Genomic DNA, 12,765 nt, shown 5'->3' with positions numbered 1-12,765 from the left:
GTCGTCTTGACTAGTTTCCCTAAATAGTCTTTTTCCCGATCCTTTGATCCGGGTTTTCTCTTTCTCGCCGGTCGCTCGATGTTTAGTTTTTTGTTTTTCGGTCTAAGATAGGTTTGCGTCGCCCACCACTGCCGTCGACCCCTGCGTGCCTCTACTCCGACACCGGCGCGACCACCCGGCCTCCTTGCGCCACCCGGCTCCCTGTCATGGCCGTCATCCGCGCGTCTGTCGCCCATTGCTCTGCGCCGGCCATCGCCGCCCCGCTCCGACCGAGAATTCTCCATCACCACCCTGCCTCTGCCGTGTCCCTATGGCCTCATTGCTGTCTGCCTCGCCGCCCCGCCGCCGGCTGCCTCGGGTTCGTGGGTTGCGCCAAGCCGGCTGCGTCGGGCTCGCCAGCTGCCTCGAGCTCGGACGCCACTGCTGCGTTGGTCGCTCGGGCCTTGCTACCTATGCGTTGGCAGCCCGGGTGCCGGTGCCGATGTGCTCGTCCACACGTCGTACACCGACTATCGTCGCCGCTTCATCTCAGACTCTACCGCCGCCCCATGGTTCTTTCTATGGCTACACCGGCTCGCGCGCTGCTACTACGTCGCCCCTTCGGGCCATAGCGCCATTGCCCGCGGTCCACGCCACCGCCCAGAGGTCGTCCCCGTGACGGCACCGACCCGCGTACTGCCGTTGGGCCGCTCCTTTGGGCCGTAGCGCCACGGCACGCGGTCCAAGCCGCCGCCCCCGAGGTCTTCCCGCCGTTTGCCCCGACCTGCCTGCTGTCGCTTCGTGCCTTCGGGTCTAGAGCCGCCGCCCGCGGTCCCCGCGCGTCGAACTCCCGTGGTATGCGCCGCGCCGCCTCCCTCAGCTCGGGAAGCCACCATCCGCATCGGTTTTCGTCACGCTACCGGGTTCTTCCTCGCCTACTTCGAGCATCACCACTGCATTCCTATCCCTGCCGCCGCCGTCAGGCTGTGGCCGCCGTTGCCGCTCGCTCACTCGACTAGAACAAGCTCATCGTCAGCGTCGTCGTTATCTTCCCCGACCACTTCATCTACTCCGACCACCGTTGGCGACATCGGTCCCACACCGATTGGCGCTGCAACCATCGTCGAGTCCTCCTCTGCTGGCCCCTCCGACTCCTCCGACATGACGTACAGTTTATGCAGGTCCCCGTCTATGCACGCCCGGTGCTGACAACACCGACGCATGCCTTCGTCCCCGATGTGTTCCCAGGCCTAGCAAGCTTGGAGCAGCGGACCGTCAACATCGACTTCATCTGTCTATGCATGCTCGGTGCTGGAAACATCGACGCGTGCCTTCGTTCACGACATGTCCCAGGGTTTGGCAAACTCGGCGAGACGCCTCATCAACATCATCTTCTTTCCGGCGCACCACTACTTCGACACCACTGTGCCCATGACTAACTCGGTGCCTCCTTGCGCCGGCGCCTCCACGGCGACTTCCTCGACACCAGTCACCCCGACTCGACATCGACCACGGCTACCTCGCACAGCTACCTCGACCATGGCTACACCAACCACGCTCTCGGCTACCTCGACCACGGCAAAAAGGGCTATCACCTTGCTTGAGCAACTCACCGACTTCCTCTACAGTCCTCACGTCCGTGACGTGACACCGTCCCCGACGCTCGCTGCGACTGCGGGGGATGTCATCTCGTCGGCTGCTATTCTCTCCAGTCTGACCGTCCGCGACGCTCCTCTTGTTCCCAACGCTACCGCTACGACTGCGGGGGGATGTTAAAGATATATTTGAGTTACATATATTTGGTAGTAATCCGTCTCCTACCTTATCCCTAGGAGAGGTTTCTTGCCCTCCAAGTCTGTACTCCTATATATACTCACCCGTGAGGCTCAATACAACATGATCAATTTCACCAATATCCCTCTCTATCCCTTCTAACAAGCTTCCTGTGTTGCGGTGCATCCGGTGTAAAGAACTTCATCGTGGTTGCATCAGCAGGAACGGTTCAGTAACCAGCATTGGTTCGTCATCGTCGGTCGTCACCTGCCGTTGGAAGTACTCGGCGTCGGGACAGGGCCAACAGTATGTAGTTTTACTTTTTGGCTGGTGTTCCTTTGTACAAAGACTAGGGTTCTACTATTTGTTCAGTTTTGCCAGATTGGTACATACATGGTTTATACAGTTGTACTATGATCCTTATGATATAAATGAGACACGTGTTACCATGCAAAAAATATATCCCAATAAGGGTATTATTCATCCACTTAGGTACACTGTCGGACTGTAGGAACTAGGAAGCAACTCTGCAATGGAACGACAAGACGAGAACGACGACCTATAGTTATCCATAAAAATAGCAGAAACGCACACAGATTCCTTTCCCTTCCAAAGATTAAATCATTCCTTAACTCTCCAGAACATGAATATGATTTGTTGATGCCCCGATGACCTTAACAAGACAAACCGATGACCTTAGCTTTTTTTTTAATGAAAGATGAGCTTAGCTTATATCCAACAAAATAAGCAACCAATCTGGGCCCGAGAAACTGAAAACATTTTGGCCCAAGCCTGGCACTGTTTATTTACAAGAAAAAAAATGATCTTCATCTACCGGGGTTCCTATACGGCGCGTAGGTCGCCCGCTAGGGAGTTGGCGCGTACCCCCCTGAGCGTCCGCAGCTTTTTTGGGCCGGCCAATATAGGGATCCCTCCCCACCGGTTTTGGGAAGGTTCTAGAACCTTCCAGTACCGGTTTTTTCTTGTTTATTTTTACCGGTTTTTCATTTTGTATTTCCTTTTTCTTTTTACCTCTTCTGATTAATTTTTTCTTTTTCTCTATTCTTTAATGTTCTGTTTCTCTTTTTCTAAAATCGTGAACATTTTTTTGAAATCGTGAACATTTTTTTGAATTTTTAACATTTTTCTTTTTCTATTTTCTTTAATTTCCTTTTTCTCTTTTTTGAAATCGTGAACATTTTTTTGAAATCGTGAACATTTTTTTTCTCTTTTCTTTAATGTTCTGTTTCTCTTTTTTTGAAATCATGAACATTTTTTTGAAATCATGAATTTTTTAAAATTGTGAACATTTTCTTTGAAATTGTGAACATTTTCTGAAATTGTGAACATTTTTTGAAATTATAAACATTTTTTGAATAGAAGAACATTTTTTTTGAAATTGCGAACATTTTCTTGAATCCTTGAGAATTTATCATTTCTTGAAAAAAAATTCAAATTGTGAACAATTTTTGAATTCACGAATAATTGGCAATTTCTAACTTTTTATGAAATACTAATTATATTTAAAAACAAAATAAAGCTGAAAACAAAAAAAGCCTTAAAAAATGGGGCTCCCCGCCCCGCACATGGGCCGGCCCATGAGGGCGCGCGGGGGAGCAGGGAGGGTACACGCTCCCATGACCGCGGGCGCGTACCGCGCTGTATAGGCGCTCCCTTCATCTACCCTTCAACTTTGATCTGATCAGTGCAGCCCGTTGGATCGTCCACAGCCCATGATGGATGACGGCAGCCGGCCGACCCTCTCGACGCCCTCCTCGAAGACCACACCCATGCCCATGAACACATGAGCTTCCACGTGACAGTGGAACAGCCACACCCCTGTGTTGTCCGCCTGGAACCGCACCGCCGTCCACCCATCCGGGTGCAGTGGCACCGTGTTCTTCATGATGGGATCTCTCATGTTGAGCATGTTGTGTGGGCGTTAGAACGCTCGCCCACACGACCCGCAACGCGCAGTTGCCGGCTGCGTCGTGTTCGCGAACCAGTTCCCGCCCACACAGTCATCACCTAGTCTGCCCGCCTATGGGTGAACTGATCTTCGCCTACACGACACTCATACGTTGCTAGATGCAACTGTAATTGGACGTACGTGGCAACCAGGTAAACACACATGGCAAATATGATTAACCATACATGGCAACTATGGTTGGACCACACGTGGCAACTGCAGTTGCGCGTACGTGGCAACCAGGAACACACATGACAACTATGGTTGGACCACACGTGGCAACTAGGTAAACACACATGGCAATTATTGTTTGACCACATGTGGCAATTGTTAATCACACACGGCAACTATGGTTTGATTACAGGCGACAACTACCATAAATTAAACATGACAACTATAGTTAACCAAAACAGAGAGAGTTGCCATGCTTTTACAACTACATTTGCCATCCCGGATAACTAAAGTTGGGTAACTAAAGCGTCAACCCGCGGGTAACTAACGTAGCTGGGCCAGGATGTGTGGGCATATTTGCTTCGCGCCACACGCGCGGAGTGGGGATGAGAATACTTGTTGGGCGTGTGACACGAAGTAGCTGCGCCCACACATGTGGACAGTTCTAATGTTTGCCCACACATGACCCATGTGGGCTGCCTCCTGCTTACGCCACACACGGTGTGTGGGCGAATGTCTAATATTCCACACGTGTGGTGAATATCGGACCCAAAATATATTCCAATAAAGGTATTATTCATCCACTTAGGTACACCGTCTGACTGTAACTAAGAACCAACTCTCCAATGGAACGACAAGACGAGAACGACGACCTATATAGTATCCATATATAAAAATAGCAGAAACGCACGCATTTTCCATTCCCTTCCAAAGATTAAATCATTCCTTAACTCTCCAGAACATGAATATGATTTGTTGATGCCCCGATGACCTTAACTTTTTTTTTTTTAGACAAACCGATGACCTTAGCTTATATTCAACAAAATAAGCAGCCAATCTGGGCCCGAGAAACTGAAAACATTTTGGCCCAAGCCTGCCACTGTTTATTTACAAGAAAAAAGTGTTGTTCATCTACCCTTCAACTTTGATCTGATCAGTGCAGCCCCTTGGATCGTCCACACCCCATGATGGACGACGGAAGCCGGCCGACCCTCTCGACGCCCTCCTCGAAGACCACACCCATGCCCATGAACACATGCGCCTCCACGTGACAGTGGAACAGCCACACCCCGGGGTTGTCCGCCCGGAACCGCACCGCCGTCCACCCATCCGGGTGCAGTGGCACCGTGTTCTTCATGATCGGATCTCTCACGTTGAGCAGCCTCCATGCATCTGCGGCCGGGTTGAACTTACCTTCGCCGTAGCCGAGCACCCAGAAGTCGTGCCCATGGAGATGCCATGGGTGCGTCTCGCTCTTGTTGTTGAGCATGTTGGAGTTCTGCAGCACCACGTCCACAACGGAGCCTAGCGCAAGCCGGTACACCGGGCTGCCCACGGTCCCGTTCGTCGGCGCCGGCGCGGAGATGTCGTGGCTCATGTGGTCGTACATGTCGGGCGGCGGGCGTTGCTCGTACGCGTCTTTCATGCCGCGCTTCATCGCCACGAGGTACGGCGTGGCCGGGAACATGAGCGACACGCCATTGATGGTCCACTTGATGTGGCCATCAATCCGGTTCTGGGTGTTGAGGAAGAGCAGCGTGCGGTCGGCCCTCGCCGGCATGGGCTCTACGAAGTGTGGGTGCGCGAAGATGGCCCTGCTCTGATCCACCCTGATAGCCGTGTTGTTCCATGGCGGGCCAGCCGGTGGCGCCGTGGGCGGAGGCATCCACGGGTTGTTGCCGTTGAAGGCGTAGCTGACGACGGCCTTGCCGCTGGGTGTCTGGCTGGGGTTGCGGCCGACGACGTGGGACGCAGCCCAGTAGTTTCGCCGCGGGTCCTGGTCGGCCTTGACCAGCACGGAATAGGTCTCGCCGGAGTAGATGAAGAGGCCCCTCACGGCGAACGGCCGCACGTAGTGCCCGTCGGCCTCCACCACCATCATCGGGTGGCCCTCGATCTCGAAGTAGAGCGAGGAGAGCGAGGTGAGGCTGCCGATGCGGAGGAGGTATGTCTTTCCCGGCACGGCGGTGAAGAGAGTCGGCAGAGCGCAGTCGGGGCGGGAGGCGTTGCACGTTCCACTGGGAGCGAGCGAGCAGTTGAACATTCCTCTGCCGTTGATGAGGAGAGACTGTGGCTCGGTGACGAAGACGAAGGGGTTGGCGGAGAGGCCTGTGGCCTGCTCGTAGACGCTCTTGTGCCACCAGTCGCCGAGGAGGACGGTGTGCTCCTCGTCGTAAGAGAAGGGCTCGACGAAGCCCTCCGGCACGGTGACCACGATCATGCCGTTGAGCCCCGCCACGCGCTGCATCCCGTAGTGCGCATGGTACAGGTACGTGCCAGGCTGAAAACACATTTAGAGATGAGAATCAATGACATTTCCCGCAATAAATAAATAAAGAAAAGAAAACGTCATATCTTGCAATGTGATGTATATATGTTGCTTACCCTGTCGACGACGAATTTGTAGGTGAAGGTTTCGCCGGGCAGGATGGGGCACTGCGTGACGCCGGCGACGCCGTCAGCCCACGGCGTGCCAATCTGGCGGATGCCGTGCCAGTGGATGGCGGTGTTCTCGGTCTCCAGCTTGTTATGGACGTCGACGACGATGGTGTCGCCCAGCGTGGCGCGGATGGTCGGACCGGGAGCCTCGCCGTTGACGGTCACGGCGAGCTTCTCGAAGCAGTCGGGGGACTTTAACTGGTAGGAGATGTCCCACTTGTAGTGGTGCACCTTGGCCTCCGCCACGGCTACCAGCAGCCAGAAGCAGAGGACGGCGGCGGCAGGGGCGAGCAGTGGCCTCGCCGACGGTAGCATCGTGCCTGCGGTAGACGTGGCACCACCAGACAGCTCCTTAATGGCACTGGCCGCTGGAGCTCGCTGTGGATTGAAGCAAGAAGAAGCTAACCGCTGCGCTGCAGTAGTTTGGTTGGCTTGTGTGTCGATGTCTCGATGATATTGGTGTGTTTTCGTTGCTCGACCAAATGCGTTATATATAGGTTTTCTTTTTTGAGGCAATGCGAGGCTAGCTGATGATTGGATCGATTGAACCGTTCAAGCAGAGGCATGTGCATGCACACGGTCATGGTGGGTGGCATTTTATTTATTTGCAAGTAGTAGCTAACGAGACGACTGGGAATGATTAAACCTTACATGCGTGTTGAATTGACTTAAGAATTAATCAGCAGATCGGCTGTCAAGCCAGCATGTGTGATGTGTGTGAGACCGGATCAGGTCTCATGCATGCAGGCATGCAGTCGGCGGGCAGTGACAGGTGCATCCTCCTTGCATTTTGCATTCTCCGTTGAGGTGGATTAGAGAGTTGGTAACAAAAGTCCCTGAAGTGATCCAAACAAGAACCAAAACTGAACGATGACAGTGGCTGTTTACAAGTAACACAAGTGGAGCAGCATGTTGGGCTCGTGGGGCTGCGTATCCAACTGCCACCCATACGTTTTGTAAGAAAAGATATACTTTTTCTCCCAGCTTTATGATTAAATCTATGAGACATGTGGGATTACCCAAGCAAGCTTTAGACAAGTTCAACACAACCGTCAAAACAACCAGGTTCACACCTACTTCAAAAAAACCAGGTTCACACCTACTAGAGCATTGACTGAAGCAACAACAAAGAAGGACCGTACTACTGTTCTGTCGACATTAAACTAGGGGAAACGAGTTTTTTTTTCTGTGGGTCGCCTCCATTTTAACACCTGACACATTGATTTCTAAACTTTTAAGGCCTAATTTGGTTCATAGCATAGGATTATCTTAGAAATAGAAAACTTATAGAAAATGAGATGATATGTATCTCAAATCCTATAACTAGAAATAGAAAAAAAAACATGACATTTGGTTCACATAAAAAAAATCCATTGACTCTAGGCTCATGTTTATTTTCTTTTGAAACGTGGAGGATAGAAACCAATCCTTTGTAGTAATAGGAATCCATTCCTATGAACCAAAGGGCTCTAAAGAAAAAATTCCTATAAGAATCCTATCATATCCTATAGAATTTCTATGAAATTCCTTCAAACCAAAGGTCTCTAAAGAAAAAAAATCCTATAAGAATCCTATACTATAGAATTTCTATGAAATTCTTCCGAACCACAGGATCCCTAAACCTCTGGAAAAAAAAGAGAGATTGGAGAATGGGGTGAGACTAGGGAGGAAGTAAGGCCATCTCCAACGCGGACCCTCAAACTACGCGCAAGCGTCTGGACCAACTTGTCCGAACGCAATTTGTCATTCAACATCGTCGTGCATTGGTCTGCGAACCAGTCCAGATGTTCGTTTTCCCGCAAACCAGAAGCAAACCAGGGGGCTTGGCAGGAGTCCAGACACCAGCCACATAGGACTCCGACACCCCCGACCCACCCAAAATCCCGTCTGGACCCCGCGTCACCATCCTTCCCTCTTTCTCTGCATCTGCTTTATCTCCCGTAGCCGTCGCCGCTCTACCACCCAGGCTGCTCGCCAAGCCCTTCTTGTTTACAATACATTTAGTAAGCTTTATTTGGTCATAAGCATTGGGTGAATTTAGCATGGATTGCATCAAGGAAATATATTCAATTAAAGAACAATTATCATAATTAAAGTCCTTGTAATCCAAAGTAGTGGACACATCACTATTTTAAGTCTTGGCCTTTCCAAACCCACTTTTATCATTTTTATCATTGAGATCATCACCCTCTGAACAATTGGGACGCCTTCTAGCTAAAGTTGACTCATCTCCAGTCCCTTTTTCATCAAGTTTTATATTAGTAAACAAAGAATCAATAGGTGAGACACCAATCATTTTAATATCTTCATCATGATTACGATAAAAACCGGGTGGAATGGCCTTTTCAAGGAATTCTCGCTTAGCTCTCAACCTGGCGGTTCTTTCTTTACTTTCATTAATGGAGACTTGGATAGATTTAATAGACTCATTAATATCATGCTTGGGTGCCAAAATTTTAATTTTAAGAGTATCCACATCATGAGCAATTCTATCCATGTTTCTAGCCATACCATCAACTTTATTCAATTTTTCTTCCACCATGGCATTAAAAATCTTTTGAGAACTAATGAATTCTTTCATGTTGTTCTCAAGATCAGTAGGTATCCTATTATTATTATTATTATTATTATTATTATTATTATTATTATTATTATTATAAGAATTTCCATAGGAATGACCATAATTATTAGAGGAATTTCCGGGATATAGCCTAAGATTGAAATTGCCCCTATATGCATTATTGTTGAAATTATTTCTAAAGACAGAATTCACATCAATAGTATCATTATTTTTCCCAATAAAAGTACATAGTGGCACATCATTAGGATCAACATGAGCATTTTTACTAGTAAGCATTTTCATAAGAGCATCAATTTTATCACTCAAAGTAGTAATTTCTTCGAAATAGTTTACCTTCTTACCAGTTGGAGTTCGTTCGGTGTGCCATTGAGAATAATTTTTCATTGTATTAACAAGATGTTTTGTAGATTATCCCGATGTGATTTTCATAAAAGTACCGCCTGCAGCATAGTCTAGAAGATTTCTAGAAACAAAGTTTAGTCCCGAGTAGAAATTTTGCATAATCATCCATAAGCTTAAACCATGAGTGGGACAATTTATAATCATTAATTTCATTCTCTCCCAAGATTGTGCAACATGTTCATTCTCAAGTTGCTTAAAGTTCATAATTTGATTTCTATGAGAAATAATCTTAGCGGGAGGAAAATAGTTAGCAACAAAGGCATCCTTACACTTATCACATGAATCAATACTATTCCGAGGCAAGGATGAAAACCAAGTTTTAGCACGTTCTCTTAGCGAGAAAGGAAATAATTTCAACTTTATAATATTATTGTCCACATCTTTTTCTTTTGTATATCGCATAATTCAACAAAAGTATTATGATGTGATGTAGTATACTCATTAGGATTTCCATAAAATTGTTCTTTCATAACAATATTTAGTAAAGCATCATTAATATCATATGACTCCGCACCAGTGGCAGGTGGAGCAATTGAAGTACTAATAAAATCATTATTATCAGGATTTGAAAGTCACACAACTTGGTATTTTCTTGAGACATAGCGACAAAACAAGCAAACGAGCAAACAAAATATTTTTGTGTTTTTGATTTTTATGAGAAGTGGGGGAGATGAAAACGAGAGGCAAAGGAAAATCAAAAGTAGAGCAAGTAGATGATAGTTTGTGTGAAGATACTTGATGGGTTTTGTGATGTCTCCCTGGCAACGGTGCTAGAAATTCTTCCTGCTGCTTGTGTGTTCCGTTGAGATTTTCCCCGAGGAGGAGGGGAGATGTAGTATAGTAGAGATAAATATTTCCCTCAGTGAGAATCAAGGTTTAAATAGGAGAATCATGCAAAGCCTCGTGAACAACATCTGCACACACAAAAGCAAATACTTGCACCCAACGCGTGCAAGAGGGTTGTCAATCCCCTTGAACTCGTTAATTGCAAGGATCAAATATTATATAGGCAGCTAGATAAATTGCAAAATAAAATAAAGGTAAATAAATTGCAACAGATAACTTTTGGATTGGTTAAAGTAGACCCGGGGGCTATATTTTTCATTAGAGGTTTTTTTGTCGAACACATAGCATACGGTGGGTGAACAAATTAATGTTGGGCAATTGATAGAAAAACACATAGTTATGACGTATTCACTGCAACGATCATGTATATAGGTACCACGTCCGAGACAAGTAGACTGACTCATGCCTTCATCTACTACTATTACTCCACCAATCCACCGCTATCTGGCATGCATCTATGGTATTAAGTTCATTACAAAAAGAGTAACACCTTATGCAAGATGACATGATGTAGACAAAGTGAGCCCAGGATATAGAGCATCGCAATATTAAACCCATTAGAAAGCACCTCTCTCAATGGAGATAAATCAATCTAGATGGCCAAACTAAACGGATAGATCGGAAAGAAATACAAAACTATAACAATCATGCATAATAAAGTTCAGAAGAGGCTCAATTACTTTCAATGAATATTCCAATCATAAATCCACAATTCATCGTGTCTCAACAAATACACTAAAAAAGAAGATTACATCGGATAGAACTCCAAGAAGATCAAGGAGAACATTCTATTGAAGATCAAAGAGAGAGAAAAGGCGATCTAGCTACTAGCTATGGACCCATAGGTCTATGGTGAACTAGTCATGCATCACCGAAAAGCAACAAGGATGATGTAGAAGCCCTCCGTGATTGATTCCGCTCTGGCAGAGTACCGAAAAAGGCCTCCATATGGGATCGCGGAAGAACAGAAGCTTGCGGCTATGGAAAAAGTGTTTCGGGTGGCTCTCTGTTGGTTTGGGAATATTCGGGAATTTATAGAGGTGGAATTAGGTCAAACGGTGCTACATGGGGCCTACGAGATCAGGGGCGCGACCCGTGGATCTCCTGTAGTTCTTTTGGCTTCCTCGTGAACCTTCTAGGGTCCCTTCTAGTCCAAAAAAAATTTATCATAAAGTTTCATCGCATTTGGATTTCGTTTGGTACTGTTTTTCTGAAAAGTCAAAAACAAGCAAAAAAACATGAACTGTCACTGGGCACTAGGTTAATAGGTTAGTCACAAAAAATGATATAAAATATCATATAAATGCATATAAAACATCCAAGATTGATAATGTAATAGTATGAAACAATCAAAAATTATAGATACGTTGGAGACGTATAACAATGCACAGGGGAGAGAGGCGCCGCGGAGGAGGGTGGCTCCGGCTCGTCCACGGCCGCATCCTCCATTGGGACATCGTTGGCCTCTGGCAGTAGTGGCGGCCATTTCCTTCTTCTGCTCTGGCAACAGTCCGTCCCAGAGAGCCTTGGAGCGTGAGGTGGCCATGGTTGGAGTGGTGCTAAGAGAAGAGAGGGACCGGAGACGATGACTACGGCTATGGATGGGGTTGCAGTTTATACAGCGTGCGAATAACATTGGTGGGTGGCAGGCGGACAGATGGGTGGCGCCGGAGTGCGTTCCTCAGCAACCGTGTGTCATTAATGTAGGCAGCAGACGGACGATCGACCGTGGTGTTATTTGAACGCAGAGCAACCGCATGCACTGGGAAGCGGCGTGGCCGGTGATCCGTCTCCAACGTATCTATAATTTTCGATATATTCATGCCATGTTCATAATATTTTTACATGATTTTGGTATGATTTGGTTAGAACTAATCCGGACTGATGCTGTTTTCAGCAGAACTACCGTGGTGTTGTTTTTGTGCACAAATAAAAGTTCTCGGAATGCGCTAAAAATCAATGAAGATTTTTTCTGGAAAATATAAAAAATACTGGACCGAAGAGTTACCGGAGGGGAGTCCCGTGGGCCCCACAAGGGTGGAGGGCGCCCCCCCTAGGGCGCGCCCCCTGCCTCGTGGACTCCCTGTGGGGCCCCATGACTTGTTCTTGACGCCAACCTCTCCTATAAATCCCCAAACTTCCAGAACTTAACCTAGATGGGGAGTTCCGCCGCCGCAAGCCTCTGTAGCCACCAAAAACCAATCGGGACCTTGTTCCGGCACCCTGCCGGAGGGGGGAATCATCACCGGTGGCCATCTTCATCATCCCGGCGCTCTCCATGACGAGGAGGGAGTAGTTGACCCTCGAGGATGAGGGTATGTACCAGTAGCTATGTGTTTGATCTCTCTCTCTCTCTCTCTCTCTCTCTCTCTCTCTCTCTCGTGTTCTTGATATGGCACGATCTTGATGTACCGCGAGTTTTGCTATTATAGTTGGATCTTATGATGTTTCTCCCCCTCTACTCTCTTGTAATAGATTGAGTTTTTCCTTCGAAGTTATCTTATCGGATTGGGTCTTTAAGGATTTGAGAACACTTGATGTATGTCTTGCGTGGGATACCCGTGGTGACAATGAGGTATTCTATTGATTCACTTGACGTATGTTT

The 12,765-nt window shown here is 47.6% G+C and overlaps 1 protein-coding gene across 1 annotated transcript; it reads right to left on the bottom strand.

Annotated features, from left to right (window-relative positions):
* Positions 1-4,599: 4,599 nt before the first annotated feature.
* LOC109763715 (L-ascorbate oxidase-like) lies at positions 4,600-6,776 on the bottom strand. Its single transcript, XM_020322575.4, has 2 exons — positions 6,278-6,776; positions 4,600-6,173 (listed from the first exon to the last, which is right to left on the bottom strand). Exons 1-2 carry the CDS (start codon positions 6,644-6,646, stop codon positions 4,827-4,829), a joined length of 1,716 nt encoding a protein of 571 aa, XP_020178164.4. The 5' UTR covers positions 6,647-6,776; the 3' UTR covers positions 4,600-4,826.
* Between the last annotated feature and the right edge of the window lie 5,989 nt (positions 6,777-12,765).

Source organism: Aegilops tauschii, chromosome 5, assembly GCF_002575655.3.
Source record: "Aegilops tauschii subsp. strangulata cultivar AL8/78 chromosome 5, Aet v6.0, whole genome shotgun sequence".
NCBI lineage: Eukaryota > Viridiplantae > Streptophyta > Magnoliopsida > Poales > Poaceae > Aegilops > Aegilops tauschii.
This window is presented reverse-complemented; position numbering and strand designations above follow the sequence as displayed.